The sequence below is a fragment of the Fundulus heteroclitus genome, chromosome 14 (assembly GCF_011125445.2).
Source record: "Fundulus heteroclitus isolate FHET01 chromosome 14, MU-UCD_Fhet_4.1, whole genome shotgun sequence".
NCBI lineage: Eukaryota > Metazoa > Chordata > Actinopteri > Cyprinodontiformes > Fundulidae > Fundulus > Fundulus heteroclitus.
The window spans coordinates 30,140,832-30,158,117 of record NC_046374.1 but is presented as its reverse complement, the minus strand read 5'-3'; the positions used below and the strand labels follow the sequence as shown (position 1 = coordinate 30,158,117).

At 43.9% G+C, this 17,286-nt stretch overlaps 1 protein-coding gene across 1 annotated transcript; it reads left to right on the top strand.

The window, feature by feature from the left end:
• Positions 1 to 906: 906 nt before the first annotated feature.
• On the top strand, positions 907 to 14,856 carry LOC118565950 (up-regulator of cell proliferation-like). Its single transcript, XM_036147055.1, has 2 exons — positions 907 to 994; positions 10,205 to 14,856. The coding sequence occupies exons 1-2, from the start codon at positions 907 to 909 to the stop codon at positions 14,854 to 14,856; spliced, it is 4,740 nt and encodes a 1,579-aa protein (XP_036002948.1).
• Positions 14,857 to 17,286: the final 2,430 nt, after the last annotated feature.

Genomic DNA, 17,286 nt, shown 5'->3' with positions numbered 1-17,286 from the left:
GCTACAAGGTTCGGGAGACGCCGGGCTACAAGGTTCGGGAGACACAGGGCTACAAGGTTCGGGAGACACAGGGCTTCAAGGTTCGGGAGACGCCGGGCTACAAGGTTCAGGCTGCAGAGCAGCCTGGCGTGCTCTGCACCCACATCGGTCACCGGCCTGGCGTCGACCAGATCCTCGGCAGCAGGCTCTTCTGATGCAGCCCGTGAAGCAGGATCAGGGCTTTCTGTGGCCGACTGGGTGAGAACTAAATCTTCGACTGCAGGCTGAGCAGGATCTGGTTCTCTAGCTGCAGGCTGAGCAGGATCTGGTTCTCTAGCTGCAGGCCGAGCAGGATCTGGTTCTCTAGCTGCAGGCCGAGCAGGATCTGGTTCTCTAGCTGCAGGCCGAGCAGGATCTGGTTCTCTAGCTGCAGGCCGAGCAGGATCTGGTTCTCTAGCTGCAGGCCGAGCAGGATCTGGTTCTCTAGCTGCAGGCCGAGCAGGATCTGGATCGTCGGCTCCGGTGGGTAGACCGAGGAACAGGTCATCCCTGTCTCCATAGAAAAAATCCCACACCTGAGACTCGTGGACCTGAGGAGCTTCGACCGGACTCTCCTGATCGACAATCATCGCAGCCACACCCGTTCGAACCACCAAGGCAACTGAGGTGGCTTCGGACCCGGTCAGAGTGACTGCGGCGGCTGCCTCAGGCAGGATCTCAGGGAGCGCTGTGGCGGAAATCCTATGCCGGCGAGCTTGCCGTCTGCGCCGGGAGGGGCCTGGCGGCAAGGGAGTGGCTGCTGCTGCCAACGAGGAAGCAGGGGCTGCAGAAAAGACAGCAGCAGTGGCAGCAGTGGTGAGAGCCGGACCATCGACAGGCACCGCGGTAGCGGCAGAATCAGGAGCGGGTGGAGTTGCAGCAGTGGAGATGGCAGCCGTGATTGACAGGCTGGTGGGCGGAATGAGAGCTACAGCTGCGGTGGTATCAGCGCTGGAAGCAGCCGTGGTGAAGGAAGGTCTGGGAGGAGGTGGCCGGCTGAAGAGCTGGGCGACTGCAGCCCTTTGAAAAACGGAAGGAGCTCCTCCTTGCTCTTCAGCAGATTCCGCACCTGAGTCACCGCACTCATCCGCCTCCAAGGTGCACTGAGCGTGGCGATGACATTCAGACAATCCTGGACCTGTTCCATGAGGAGCCCCACGTTCTCCTGGAGAACATGCTCCGCTGAGCTACGGTCCGGGAGCGGGGCAAGATCCATCTCGCCAGTTCCTGTATAGAAGCTCTGTGTGGGTGTCGGGTTCTTGTGGTCGGCTCGTTCTGTCATGTTTTTGTGAGGAACCCGAACACAACCACACACAGAGTTCTGTTTTGTGAGTTTATTGAAGATGAAGAAGACCAGAGTTCAGACCAGACGGAAGTAGGAGGCTGTTAGTGGCTGAGGCTGGCAAGCTGGATGGAGACAGAGCATGGAGGCAGCAGGAGCAGCAACACAGCAGAGTAGAGACTTGGAACCAGAACTAGACCAGCAGAATTAAGCAGCATGACTGGATGAATACTTGCTGGACCGGAGTGGGAGCAGAACCAGAACCACAGCAGGCGGACGGACGGAGATGAAGGGAACCCGGGCTGGTAATGAAAAGGTAAGACGAGCAGTCAAGAGCACAGGTAAACAGACGAGCCGACAGGGAAGGGCAAACTAAGGGAGGTTTAAATAGGAAAGCTGACAGGTGGATTGAGTCCTGGCTTGATTAGTGGCTGGCAGGTGTAGATGATTGCTGAGGTGGAGAGGAGACTGGGGTGTATGGAGGGTGAAAAGTGCCCTGAATATGTGCATGATGCAGCAGACAAAGCTGCACCATGACAGTCACAGTTAACAGAACGCCAGACCAGGTGTACCTACTATGAAGATAAAAGAGAGAGAACATAAAGTTAAAGCAGAAATGCACAATTGAATTGCATAATTGAAGAACAGTAGAACTCTATAGAGTTAGAAAATTAGATCCTGATATCCTCCGGTAGCCTAAGCCTATAGCAGTAAAACTATAAAAGGTAGCTCAGAGTAACATGAGCCACACTAGTTATAAGTTTTGTCAAAAAGGAAAGATTAGTCTTAAAAGTAGACAGGGTGTCTGCCTCACGGACCAAAACTGGGAGTTGGTTCCACAGGAGAGGAGCCTGATAGCTAAAGGATCTGCCTCCCATTCTACTTTTAGAGACTCTAGGAACCACCAGCAGACCTGCAGTCTGAGAGCGAAGTGCTCTGTTAGGAACATACGGGGGAATCAGAGCTCTGATATATGATGGAGCTTGATTATTAAGGGCTTTATACGTTAGAAGAAGAATTTTTTATTCTACTATTGATTTAACAGGAAGCCAATGAAGGGAAGCTAAAATTGGAGAAATATGATCCCGCTTGTTGATTTTCATCAGAACTCTTGCTGCAGCATTTTGGATCAGCTGAAGGCTTTGAACTGCATTTTGTGGACTTCCTGATAGTAAAGAATTACAATAGTCCAGCCTTGATATCCGGAGATATTCCGGAGGTAAAAAAAGGAAACTCTGGAAACCTGTTTAATATGGGATTTAAATGACATGTCTTGGTCAAAAATAACACCAAGATTTTTTACTTTATTACCAGAGGCCAAGTTAATGCCACCCAGATTAAGTGATTGGTTAAGAAGTTTATTTTTTGAGGACTCTGGCCCAAAGATTACAACTTCTGTCTTGTCAGAATTTAGATGCAGGAAATTTAAAGTCATCCAGCTTTTGATGTCATCAAGATATGACTGATGTGTTCTAGGTATGCAGCCTGCTCTGCATACCTAGAACACGAACCAAACATGGAGAAGCAGCATTTAGTTCCTATGCTCCACTTACCTTACCTGACTCCGCCAGATAGATTTGCACCGCATATCCATCTGGAAACCTTCCGTTGAAGTAATTTTGGGAAGGGGCGAAAATACTGGTTAGCTGATTGGCCTATGTTGGTGATAGACGGGCCAAATAAACCAATCAGATTCGTCGTCGCTCGTAACAGAGCGACGACCAAAACACAACCACAAGCCAAGCTATTCTTGCTGCTGCAGGTAAAGGCTCGTTAGCTCAGCAAAGAAATACTCTGTAATTCCGATAAAACTTGCTCGATAGCCACGCTAACGCTAGTTTCATCAGCTGAAGCCGCCATGTTCTTTAGACTGAACTGACGCGCTTCCCGTTGCGTCACACCTCAACCCGCCTCAAAGCCAACGCTGATTGGACGTTCGTTTGGTGAACGGCTCCAAATTTTCTTTAACGGAGAGTAGCCAGACTGATCTGCGAGTGAAACCTTGAAAGCTCGCGAGATCAGGATGGTCTCACGAGGCTACCACTTACCTGGAACAAACTTCCAGAAAACTGTAAAAGTGCGGAAAGCCTGAGTTCTTTTAAATCAAGATTAAAAACATTTGTTTAGGATTACCTTCGATTGTTCTAATTGAACTGTATTACTGAAACATAATTAGTTCACTTTGTAGTCCAACTTGTTTGCTTTTAATTTCTATTCTCCCATGTTCTATTTTGTTTCAGCATTTTAATCCTGCTTGCTTTTATCCTGTTTTATTTTCCTATATTTTAATCATGTAAAGCACTTTGCGTTGTCTCTGTACTGAAATGTGCTACACAAATAAATTTGCCTTGCCTTGCCTAATGGTAAATCCACCCCTGGGCTTGATTATTAAGGGCTTTATACGTTGAAGAAGAATTTTAAATTCTATTCTTGATTTAACAGGAAGCCAATAAAGGGAGGATAAAATTGGCAACATATGATCCCGCTTGTTGATTTTCATCAGAACTCTTGCTGCAGCATTTTGGATCAGATGAAGGCTTTGAACTGCATTTTGTGGACTTCCTGATAGTAAAGAATTACAATAGTCCAGCCTTGAAGTAACAAATGCATGGACCAGTTTTTCAGAATCACTCCTGGACAGAATAATTCTAATTTTGGTGATATTCCAGAGGTGAAAAAAAGGAAACTCTGGAAACCTGTTTAATATGGGATTTAAATGACATGTCTTGGTCAAAAATAACACCAAGATTTTTTACTTTATTACCAGAGGCCAAGTTAATGCCACCCAGATTAAGTGATTGGTTAAGAAGTTTATTTTTTGAGGACTCTGGTCCAAAGATTACAACTTCTGTCTTGTCAGAATTTAGATGCAGGAAATTTAAAGTCATCCAGCTTTTGATGTCAAGACATGACTATAGTCGAAGTAATGTATTTAGAAATCTTCTTCTACTCTTAATTTTAAGATGAAATTTATGCACTGTGCTGTTCCTATCCTGTGGCCTCTGCTTCAATCATTCTGGCAAATTTGTGCAATTGGCTGAAATCAAGCAAACTGCCATGCAGGTGAGACATCTAAGGTCAAAGTTAGGGATGAAGGAGGAGATGAACCAACAGAGAGGAATCGGAATTGCATTGGATCTGGGAGAAGAAAACGAGTGAGAATCATAAAATGTCTCTTTCTCTCTCCTGACATTACGTTCTTTATGTCAGCAGCGGAAAAATAAAATTTGGGCCGAAAGTTTTATTTACAAGATTAAATTGAGTGACATGGTCTGTCTGTTGACAAACAGTGCTGCTCATGCTGCTGTGACTCTGAACCGCTAAAAGCACTTATGCACATGACACGCCCATACTGCTGCAGCCTTCGCTGCTGCTGAAGGGGGCGGGATTGGTAAAACATGCAGTTTCTTGATAATGTTCACGCACAGAGCTGTAATACTTTTCATTGTGATTCAGACAGGCTCAGTTAATTTTAAAGAAGCAGTTTTAGCGCATATTCAGTCCGGACCAGGGAGTGTTCGGGTCTGCTGAGGTGTGTTGCTACGGGCGTGTTTACCTACTGAATGTAACCTTTCTGGAACAACCAGGATATAATGTTTTATTTCTCTGATTGATAACAGCTTTGTCGAGCGTTCTGTTATTGTTACTCTGTGCCACTCTACGAGTCCTCTCTCTGGCTTACACTCTCGCTCGTCATCAGACACAAATAAAACTTCTCCATGTTTGTATTCTGCGGCGTAAATTGTGAGTCAGACTCAGATTTAGGGTTAATACACACACCGGTAGATAATCAGAGTTTAATTCAACTGGATGATCTCTGCTTCAGAGACGTTCAGGTTGTGGAGGTGTGACCGATCTGATCGTCTCTTTCTTTCTCTCACTACACGCTGAGCCACAGATGCATCTAAAAATCCTCAGGATTCTATTGTGGATGTTGTGTGTACCTTTATTGTAATTTAATTCAAATTATGTTCTAATTTTATTTATATATCCTTTGTTATGATGGTTGAGTTGCATCTACAACTGCAATTTTTTATTTTTACTTTTTTTTTTTTTTTCCCAGTGTCCTGTCTAGCAATGTGGCAATAAAAATTGATATCTTAATGCCAAATAGAGCTCGACAGATTTTACTTTCACAAGTGGAGCAAACAGCTTTCGCCATAATGCTCCGCTTGATTTGTGCGTGTAAATAGCTTTATTGTGATTCCTGCAGGGAGAATTTCAAATTATATGGACACTACAATAGGAAAGTAGGAGAGTAAAAGAAAAACAAGAAGAGAAAAAAAAAGAGAAAGAAGAGGTGAAAGAAAGAAGAGATAAAAGGAAGAGAATGATAAAACTTCCTCTGTCTGCTCCATCACCTGGAAAGAGACACAAAAAGAACAGCACAACCAACAGACATAAAGCAACAGATACAATCGTGTAACACCTTGATACCATTGCTAAATCATATGTATCATTATTTAAGCTGACATGTGTAATGTGATACCCTAAAAAAAAAAGGTAAAAGAAAGTAAATAAATTATAGCCTTTCTGTATATAAGTGAACATTTAATACCTGGGACCCAGCACCTGTGGGAGATTGTGAGAGTGCACTAGTTTAGGTGAAAATTATCCAGAAGGAAATGGCTTGATAGTGATTGTGGAGAACCGAAGACCCACCTTCCCCGAGCACAGAGGCAGGGGTCAGGGGACCCATAACCCCGGACTCCCAAAGGGGCCCCCAAAGCAGTGCGCCCGAGAGGGGCCTTCACAGGAAATGTACAACCCCCCCCTGAGGAAAGAGGAGAGACGACCCCGAGGAAATCCCCCAGCCACCGCAATGCCGACGCCCCCAAGAGCCGCGGGGACGAGCCCGTGGGCTCCGCCGGCAGCCGGCCCAGCTGAAGTGGTCCTGGCCATGGGCCCTGGGGGCCAGAGGCCCATGGCCTTGGGAGAGGGAGCGGACCGAACCCAAACCTGGAAAAAAAAACAAAAAACACTCATTCACACCATCCCTCCCTTGTGCCCCACTCGCCACACACAGACACCAAAAAAATAAATAAATAAATAAATAAATAAAATAAATAAAATAAAAAATAAATTAAAAAAAAGGACGCTTTACACACATTCCCACATAGCATTCATATCCAAAAAACCCAAGTGGGGGGGGGGGGGGGGTCACCACAATTCAACAATACGACTGCCTGTGCCCGACCCCCGGCCCCGCCCCCGGACCAGGCGCCCCCCGGACCAGGCCCCCCAAAGAGGGGGGGCCGACACGACCCGTACGGGCCATCCGACCAGAGCCCCCCATCACCCACTATATACCTAATAAACCCCCTCCCACCCCGACCTTACCCTAGCCACCCCTGCCCCCCATCCCTTCCTGGGGAGAGCAGAGGCGTCAGCCCCAGATCCGGTAAGCCGCTGGCCAGCCGCAACAGCCCCCCGCCAAGACCCCGTACCCAGTGGCCCGCACCTCCTCCAGGCCCCCTACGCCCGCTCAGATGTTGTGTTGTTGCATATTGTTCTCAGGTGTGTTTAAAACTGGGAGCACCGAAGGGGGTGCACGGCACAGCCCACCCCCCCTCCGGAAGGGAGCTGGTGCCAGCGCCCCCCCTCCAAGCAACTACCCAGAAGAACCCTCAATGTCTAAATGCGAGAGGGGGTGAAGGGAGCCGCCCGGGGCGAGGCTCACACAACATAAGCCCCCCCCCAGACGTCTTCCCCCCACCCCCCACCCCCCACCCCCCATATCGTGGCCTACATGGATGTGCGTTGTGAAAATGTTTGGAGTGAAAGTGTCTAAAATGCATGATAAAATTGGGGAGAGGGACGTCACCAAAAGGTGGCAACCTCCAGTAACGCCCTCTCCCCAAGGACCTACATGTGTGGCGACGTGATGGAGCAGGCAGAGGGAGGAGTCCGGGGATGGGGAGCAAAGGACTGGGGAGCCAACCCAGGGAGCCAGCTCCCCTACTGACTCCAATAGGCACCCCCGCTCCCCGAAAGCCCCACCCGGAGAAAGGGGCCCCTCCAGCGGCACCACCATAGCCCGGGGGCCGGGGAGAGGCCGCAGGGCCCGCCAGCCAACCACCCACCAGGACCAACACCTCTACCTCCCCCAGCCCACCCCCCATGCCTACTGTATTTAACCCCCCCAAAAAAAAAATGATTATTAATAATAATAATAATAATAATAATATATAATTAAATAAATAAATTAATAAGATGGGGGACCCTGGCCAGCCAGCCCGCACGAGCCATCCCAAACCCCACCCCCCAGGTGAGACCCGCACCGGGAGACTACCAGGACCGGGACAGGGGGCCGGACACAAGCCCACCAGAACGTCCACCAAACCCCCCCCCCCCCCCCCACACACCACCCGTAGATTTAAACCCTCCCCAACACTAACATTCAAACATCTCACCATACATTCGACACTAGACATCCAGGCTGGGTAAGTCACTACTCCCCCTCCCTCCCCTCCCCCCACTAGCAGAATGCCAACCCAAAGAAGGGGAAGAGCATCTGCCCTGAGATGTTAATGACCATGCCCCCCTACCAGCTCAACAGGCCCTGAGGACCCCCAGCGCACCAGAGGCCCCATGCAGGGGCGGACACCCGGGCGCACGCCGGCCCAGACCCCAAGCGGCACACCCCCCGGAACCGGAACCCCCGAGGCCCCGCCGGGGCCCCCGCCCGAGGTCGGCGCGCCCCAGGGACCCCAGGCCCCCAGACCCACCCAGGACCCACTCAGCGACAGCACAGCTACCAGGTCAGTAACCCACGTCCGTCCCCGCGTAGCTCCCCAAGAGCGCCGCAAGCGGTGCTGTGGGCCACCCGTAGGCCTCCCAAGCTCCTCCCATATGGGGGCAACAGACCCTGGAGTCAGACCCACCAAGCGCCCCACTCCAAGTGCCCCCAGAGTCCCAGGAACCCCTCCACCCAGCCACTGCGCCCTGCAGGAAGCAACCCACCGCCCCCCATTCCACTAAGTGATAGTGCTAATCAAAGGAGCCCAAAGAGATCGAACAGATGTGGATGCAGATGCTGTCTCAAGATCAATATGATCCAACAAAAGATCTCTATATTGATTGATACTGAGATTCTCCTTACTTTTCCAATTCATGAGGATAGTTTTCTTTGCGATACATAGTGCAGTGAAAACCATGTAAACTATTTTATTCCCCAGAGGGCTTTCCTCAAAATTACCAAGCAAGCAAACAGATGGGGAAGGTGTAATTTTACAGCTCAAGCACTTTGATAAGTCCTTACATATCTGTGTCCAGAACCTCTGGACTGGTGTGCATAACCATAACGCATGAATATAATTATCAGGATGATTGCCTATGCAGTGTGGACAGATATTAGATTGTGCCAGACCCATCTTGAATAATCTTTGTCCTGTGTAGTGTACTCTGTGAAGGATTTTGTATTGTATTAGTTGTAAGTTGGTGTTACTAGTCAATTTGAAAGTTGTTAGACATATTTGAGCCCAGAAGTCTTGTTCAAAGTTGACTGATAGATCCTCTTCCCATTTCGTAATAGGAAGAGATATTGAATCATCTATTTTAGTCAGTGTCCTGTATGATTTAGACAGTAGTTTGGGGGGGTTTAAATCTAGGAACTCTAATATATTACTTGGAATTTGTAAACCACCTTTAATATGCTTAAATTTTTTTCTAATTATCGATTTAAGTTGTTCATATTCCAAAAATTTATTTTTACTAATGCCATATTGCATATTTAGTTTGGAAAAATTGATGAACTCGGTTCCATCAAGTAAATGTTCCAGATATTCAATACCTTTGTTCTTCCAGTATGTAAAGTTTATCATATTATTATTTTGTAGGATGTCAGGGTTGTTCCAGATAGGTGTACGACTGCATGGGATAAGTGACGACTTTGTCATTTTAAGAAACTCCCACCATGCTGTCAGAGTAGAGCTGATATTGATATTTTTAAAGCATGTATGCCGTTTTATATTTGAGCTAATAAACGGCAAATCTGAAATCATGATATTATTGCATATTTTCTGTTCTATATCTATCCAGGGCTCGTCTAACGGATTTTGCTTTATCCATTTAGTGATATATTGTAGTCTATTTGCCAAGTAGTACTTATGGAAGTTAGGCAAATCTAGTCCCCCTCTGTCTTTAGTTTTCTGTAGCGTCTTTAAGCTGATACGGGGCGGTTTATCTTTCCAAAGAAATTTAGAGATTGAAGAGTCTAGAGATTTAAACCAGTCAGATGATGGTTTATTGGGGATCATTGAAAATAAGTAATTAATTCTAGGTAAGACCATCATTTTAATCGAAGCTACTCTACCCATGAGTGAAATTGGAAGCGATTTCCATCTATCCAGGTCATCTTCTATCTTTTTTAAAAGTGGGATGTGATTAGATTTTACTAAATCTGCAAGTTTAGACGACACAGTGATACCCAAATATGTGATGTTTCCTGAGCGCAAATGTAAATCTAGGGGGTTTTGGAAAGAGCAATTAATTGGCAGTACCGTAGATTTAGACCAGTTTATAGAGTAATCAGAAACCTTTGAGAAGGATTTTTACTTTTTTTAAGATTTGGCGTGCGTCAGCCCAGTTGGGACACGGAAGGGTGAGCACGGCGAATAAAGTTTGGGAACCCCTGAGTTAGATGATGTTATCCTGGAATTAATAGATTTGGGGAACTCAGTTGAAAGATGCATCATCTGGCTAAGCGCCAGATGTTTTAGATGTCCCTTGGTTTTTGAACCTAGGTACATTTAATTCAACTGTACAACAATATTGCTTTCCTACTGTGTAATAATGAAATCTGCAGTGTTAAAAGTACAAGTTAATTAGTTAACTGTTTATAATAAGAATCTACACACACTATTTGAGAGGCATATTAAATCTATTTATCTTTATGATCTACAGACACTGAACTTCAGAGCCTTTTGAAGAGTCTGGGATTGGAGCAGTACCACAGAGAGAAGCTATCACTCAGCAAAATACTTCAGATTGATGAGAAGACAATGACTGATGACCCTGGCACGTGTAAATCTAATGTCCCATTTTATTTTCTTAAGAAATTGATGATGGTTAATGTAACTGCTAGGACTGTGAATCCTCCTGCTGATTTAAATGGTGATGATGCATCAGAAAAGAGAGATCTTTTTGACAGCCCAAATGATGCTGAAGTCTTTAATCCTCTTGATGTAATCACTGCTCTCTTTCTGTGCTCTGATAGGTTTGTTCAGCAAGAGTTAGCACTAAAAATGTCCATGTGTCAGTTCTCTGTTCCTCTGCTGCTTCCTAACTGTGATACTAAACAGAGCACCCTCATGCTGTGGGCCATGAGAGACATTGTTAAGAAGTACAGACCTCCAGATCTTTCAGCATCAAAGGGCTTCAAAGAAGAAAGAATCGTTCTTTCTGAGCTTCCAATGATCTCATTTGTCAGACTGGGTGATTGCTCCTTGTCCAAATCAGAGATTCTCAACAAACTTCTTAGTAACCCTCAACAGTACCATGACACCTTTGTTCACCATAACATGGAGTGTGGAGACAGTCCTAGAAAAATATCTGATGGACTGACTGAAATTACCTGGTACCTTCCCTGTGGAACCAAAAACATGGACATTTTCAGTCAGCCAGTTGCTTTAGCTAACCTTCGAGGTGACATTGCTTCACATGAAACACAATTTTCCTTTTTGTGTCAGACATCTGCTGCAGTTTTTGTGTTTTTTGATCAGCTGGAGTCTGAGTGCAAACTGCTATCTAATAAAAACTACAAAGCAAAGATCTTCTTGGTGGGAAACCAACAGAGAAAGAGCTTCACTACAGATGGTCTAACGGAAACATTAAACACACTGAACTTGACAAAGAACAACATCATTATAAAAACAAAAAAGACCAATGATGCAGACTTCGTGAAACGTTTGAGGACAACTGTGAGCAGTGTACTTACCAACCCAGGGTTGAAGATGTCAATAGAGCAGATGGCCGACATTGCACATGAACTGGGAATTTCTGTTGATGAAGATTCACCAGAGTGCCAGGCTGGGAGGAAAAATGCAGATGCCATTACTGAACAGATTGAAGACACCTTTAAATTCAAAGAAAAACAGTTTCCTTTGCAAGGCCAGATCTGGAAGGAACTGACTTTGTTAGAAAAGGAAGAATTTCGTCTTCGAAAAGTTGGCTCTGAAAACATAGAAAACTATAAAAGTAATCTTAAAATGAAAAAAGAAAAGCTGCGTAGGAAGCAGAACTCCCATGCCATGTCAGATTTCATGAGCTGCTTCATTAGTGCAATATCCTGCAAAGAAAGGGTATATTTTCTGAAATGGATGCGAATGAACCTTGACAACCTGTCTCAAATAAAACTTTCCAGCCTCAGGGAGCTTTACAAGGAACAATCCAAGGACTCTGAGAACAAAAATGAAATCAAAGAAATTGACAAACAACTTTTCAACAGCTCACTGGGAGTTGAGCACTTCTTCCGTGAAATGGGTCAGATCTACGAAGCTTCTCTTTACCTTCCAGAAACAGACCCATCACGTCAACAACTGCAACATCTGCCCAGACTCTGTGCTCAGTTATTACTGGATGGATTTCCTCTGGAGCTTGTAGATGGAGATGCTTCCAACATACCTCTCAGATGGGTGAGTGACGTTCTCTCTCAGCTCAATGACTTGGTGTCTCCAAAGAACAAGATACTGGTTGTCACAGTTCTTGGAGTTCAGAGCACAGGAAAATCCACTCTCCTTAACACCATGTTTGGGGTGCAGTTTGCAGTCAGCAGTGGTCGATGCACTCGAGGAGCCTTCATGCTGCTCATCAAAGTCAGTGAAGACTTCAAAAAAGATCTGAACTGTGACTTTGTGGTGATCATTGATACTGAAGGCTTAAAGTCACCAGAGCTGGTACAGCTGGATAACAGCCATGAACATGACAATGAGCTGGCAACACTGGTTGTTGGGCTGAGTGATGTCACCATTATCAATATTGCAATGGAGAATTCAACAGAAATGAAAGACATCCTGCAGATAGTGGTGCAGGCTTTCCTCAGGATGAAGGAGGTCGGCAAAAAGCCTAAATGTCAGTTTGTTCACCAGAACGTTTCTGACGTTTCAGCCCATGATAAGAACCTACGAGACAGGAAGCTGCTCCTAGAACAGCTGAATGAGATGACCCAGGCAGCAGCTAAAATGGAAAAGAAAGAGGAGAACAAGAACTTCACTGATGTGATGGAGTATAATCCAGATACTGGGAACTGCTACATTCCTGGACTCTGGAATGGAAACCCACCAATGGCACCAGTCAATGTGGGATACAGTGAGACCGTCTATGAGCTCAAGAAAAACATCATCCAACTGATGGGAAAGTGTGAGTCAACTTCTAACAACATCTTGGAGTTCAAAGAGTGGATAAACAGCCTGTGGACTGCAGTAAAACATGAAAACTTCATCTTCAGCTTCAGAAACAGCTTGGTAGCCGATGCATACATGAGTCTCTGCACAGAGTACAACAAATGGGAGTGGGAGTTCAAAAAAGAAATGTACACCTGGGTTACCAATGCAGAGACAAGAATTTCTAATTTTGGGACAGTTGCTGCAAAAACTGAAATATCTGAGCTGAGAGAATACATCACTGTGTTGAAAAGTGAAGCAACCAAAGAGCTGACCAAGTTGGAGACACTGATGCTTGATAATCTGAAAAAATACTTTGAGCAGGCAGAAGGTCATGTTTATCTGGTTGAAAGATACAGAGAGGATTTCTCAAACAGCATAAAGAGTCTGAGACGACAAACTGAGAGATCAGTGTTTGACCAGATCACAGCAGCAGCTGACATCAAACAGGGACTGGAAGAACTCGACAAAATCGCAACCACTTATATACATAAAATTGAAAAAGCAGTTTGTGCTTTGATTGATGAATGTCGTAAGAAAAAAGTAAAAATAACAGACAAACAGCTTGATGAAAGTTTTAATAAGATGTGGGCTGAAACACTGTACAACTTTTCTTACTCTGCACAGCAGACTTCAAATATCTTCACCAGTGTTTCCCTTCAGTTGCAAACAAATCTTTCACTCAAAGGAAGCCATGCATGTGAACTGCTGAGTGAAAAAAGTCTCCAAGACTGTGGACAGGAGCCTTTTAAATACAAGCCCAAAGGAGCAAAGGAATATATCCGAAGCAAACTACCAGAATGGGTTCCCTGGACAGATCTAGTCAAGGAAAAACAGGAAATCGCTGACAGCATCATATCTGCTTGTAATGACTGTGTCAGTGATAAAATCATGAGAAAAACTCATTATCACGATACTTACATGCAGGAGATCGTTCGCATCATTGATGAGAGACTGAAAAAAAAAGATATTTACCAAGACATTGAGTTTGAAGTGTCTCTGAAACAGCACATCTGTGGCTCTGCAGCCAGGAAGTTTCAGAAAATGCATGAAGATTTTATAGAAGAAAATGATCCTTACAGACGTCTGCAGAAAATCAGAGACAAGTTTTGTGCAGATTTCAAAGATGTGTTCAATGAGCGAGACCAATGCCAGAAGAAAGCTGAAGAATTCACCAACTTCTGTCTGGAACCTGCTGTGGAGGACTTTGTCTATCGTTCTCTTGGTCTTGATATTATTGATAAAATGCTGAAAAGAGTGGAGTTCAGCACACGAATGTCCTTCCAGTATTCAATTTTACTGGATCTGCTTTTAAAAAGTGACTTCAAAAGCTTTGAGAGATATATCTGCTCATATGAAAGTTATGTAAAATCATGGATATCTGATAGAATTAAGGAGATTTTCTCCTCTGAGTCAGCATTATGTGAGTTTGAGGACAGACGTCTTCAGTCCTGCATTGACCACATAAATGCTGCCATTAAACAGGCAAAAGAAGAAAAGACTGACTGTCTGAAGACATTTGTAGAACATATCTGCAATGTTCTCGGTGATGAACTGGTCATTTCCCAGATTGCTCTTGATTCCTTTATGGTTCTGAACAAAGCTGACCATGAACAGTTTGCTTACTGGCTCAAAGAGTGTTTAGGAGAAATGAAAGAAACTCTTAAAAACAAGTTTAGAGACACCAAATTTGAAATAAAACTCATATATCTCAATGTAAAACCACAGAATGAGCTGTTCAACAGAGTTATTGGTTGTGGCGAACAGTGTCCGTTCTGCCAAATACCATGTGATGCAGGTGGAGAAGCCCACACTGAACACTTTGCTGCCCTGCATCGACCACAGGGTTTAGGTCGTGTCAAGTGGAGTGACTCAAAAAAACTCTCTACTGACATCTGCTCTTCTGCTATTATCAGTTACACGCGTTTTAGATGCGATGCCACAAACAGTGAATGGCATCCTTACAAAGACTATAGGACAATTTTCCCAGACTGGGAGATTCGTCCAGATGTGAGCCTTGAGGCGTCAGATTATTGGAAATATTTGATGACGAAGTACAACAAGGAGTTTGCTGAAGCATATGATGCAGAGCCTGCTAAAATTCCTTCTGCCTGGGAGATAATCACAGAAGAACAGGCGAAGAAAAGTCTCAAGAAGTCATTCAGCATCAAGTGAAATCATAACTCGTGTCTATTTGAAAGAATGCAGAACAAAAAAACGTGGTTCTTGCATGTAGTCTTGTTTTATTCTTTTTTCCTTAAAAGCCCACCTAATTTACAAGTATTTTTATGTTTTTCCTTAAAGACAAAATAAACTGCTAAAGCATTTTTTTTTGTATAGGTCCTTAATTTATCAGTAATCATGTATATAATTTTTGCATTTTATGATTCAATTCTTTGATAAACCTTTGTCAACAAAGTATCTGTTGAGAAAATATTTACACTCATTTTGAAAAAGTCTGAATGTGCTTCTAAATTGGATAGATAATTAAAGTTTGAGTAAATGTTTGGAGTGTTCAGAATGTTCAAATTTAATGACCGGGGTTGAATGCTTCAGTCAGCAACTCATGCACTTTACTAAGTTTCCTTAGATAGAAAATGTTTTACCAAATTAAATACTAAACATAACCTGATTGTTTTTATTTACAAACATAAATAAAATGATCAAATTAAAATGTGTGAATCTGTCTTAATGATGTTGAACTGATTATATATCTCTATAGATAAACTTGATCTGCTGTCTAATCTAGGGTCCTTTGATTATGACATTTGTTGTGAATCAGTCATCAATAAGAATGAGTTTGATGTAAAATTCTTTGTATCTTAGTTATAGTTATTTATCCAGTATAGGTGTAGTTATTTTATGAAAAAAAATAATTAATTTACATATTTATTTTTTGGTACATTTAATGTCAAACACTCTTTCTGTCATTGCCACATATTGTTTTTGTACGTTTGAACTAAATACTTGGTTATTCTTAGTGGAAAGCTGTAGGCATCTAGTCACTAACTATGTATTAAGATATTACAGGGGTTCCCAAACTTGCACCCCCTTCTGTGTCCCAACCGGGTTGACGCCCTGCCAATTTTCAAAAAACTAAATTATAAAATAATATATATATATATATATATATATATATATATATATATATATATATATATATATATATATAAATATAGATAGAGATTGCAGTTGCAGTTACAGCTCAGACATCATAACAAAGGTTATGTAAATAAAATTGGAACATAATTTGAATTAAATTGCAATAAAGTTACACACAACATCCACAACAGCTCGATCAAACCTTCACAGCCTGAATTGTTGGATTCACAAACTGAGGTCTGAAGATCTACCTGTGTGTGTGTTCTCACTTTATTTATTTCATGTAGCGGCTTCTAAATCTGAGTCTCACTCACAAAATAGCCGCAAAATACATACACGAAAATTTTTAATTTGATTTGTGTCTGACTTAGCGAGTCAGCGAGCGAGCGAGAACTGGTAAAGCAGCAAAGAGTAACAATAACAGAGCGCTCCATAAAAACGTTTTTAATCAGAGAAATAAAACGTTATTTTCTGATTGTTTCACAGCGGGTACCTTCAGCAGGTAAACACGCTCACGGCAGCACACCACAAGTTCCCCCAGCCCAGCCCACCACCAAAACTATGGAGCAATATTTGTGACTTCGGTTAGAGTGCGCAGGAACCAATCCGAGCGCGTAGTGAGACAACACATGCACTTAAAACCGGTCTGGCACGAGCTCAACTCTAAAAAAAACTCTTCTCAGCCCACCTCATGCTCGATTCCATCTCTACTCGCGCGCTCGACCTGCTCGTTCCACTAGAGGTGGGCGATACCGGGAATTTTTAATCGATCCGATACCAAGTAAATACAAGGGGCAGTATCGCCGATATCGATCCGATACCGATACTTTTAACATTTGATTTTTATTTTATTATTACAATTAAATAATAATAATAATGTTATGTTCAGTGTTTTTTTTCCTAATCCACCTCTTATATCTTTTAATCCTCATGTAATTTTGTCTGTATTGTGTGCACCTGCTTGTTGTTTTAATCCTATAAATTTCCCCGTTGTGGGATAAATAAAGGATTAGCTAATGTTATCTTATCTTAAATAACACTTTTTAATAGGATATATGTACTGGGTTCTTTCAAGGTCTTAATTACATTTTCTCTGTGGGCTCCAGTAACATATGATAGATAATATCTACTTTGAAAATTAACATGAACTGCTGCTCTGATCTACCTGGATGTCCTCCGGAGGACTGAAACGCCTCAGTCAGTGACGTCAGTCTGTGGGTCTGGTCTGTCGGGGCAACCAGAGAAGTTTCCTCTGTCGCTTTCACTCTTTCCTCTGTTTGTTGTGTTTCCACTAAATTTAACCAGCTTTTTACTAAACATATTTCTCTCTCTCTCCGTGTCTGAACAGGAGCCGCGCGCCGCGCGCGGCGGTTGTTTGTGTATGTTGAGTTGAGAGAGCACAGTGGGCGGGCCAGGCTGAGCCTGCGTGCTGATTGGCTGGTGCCGCTGAGCCATGTACGAGAGGGGAGGGGGAGCAGCAGCCAGCAGAGTGCCGGTGTTGGC

What these genes read in the sequence shown, in the direction of transcription:
- LOC118565950 (XM_036147055.1), top strand. Translation starts at nt 907, where the DNA reads ATGGCAGCCGTGATTGACAGGCTGGTGGGCGGAATGAGAGCTACAGCT. An exon ending in AGCAGCCGTGGTGAAGGAAG is followed by an intron (nt 995 to 10,204) that starts GTCTGGGAGGAG and finishes TATGATCTACAG; the next exon opens with ACACTGAACTTCAGAGCCTT.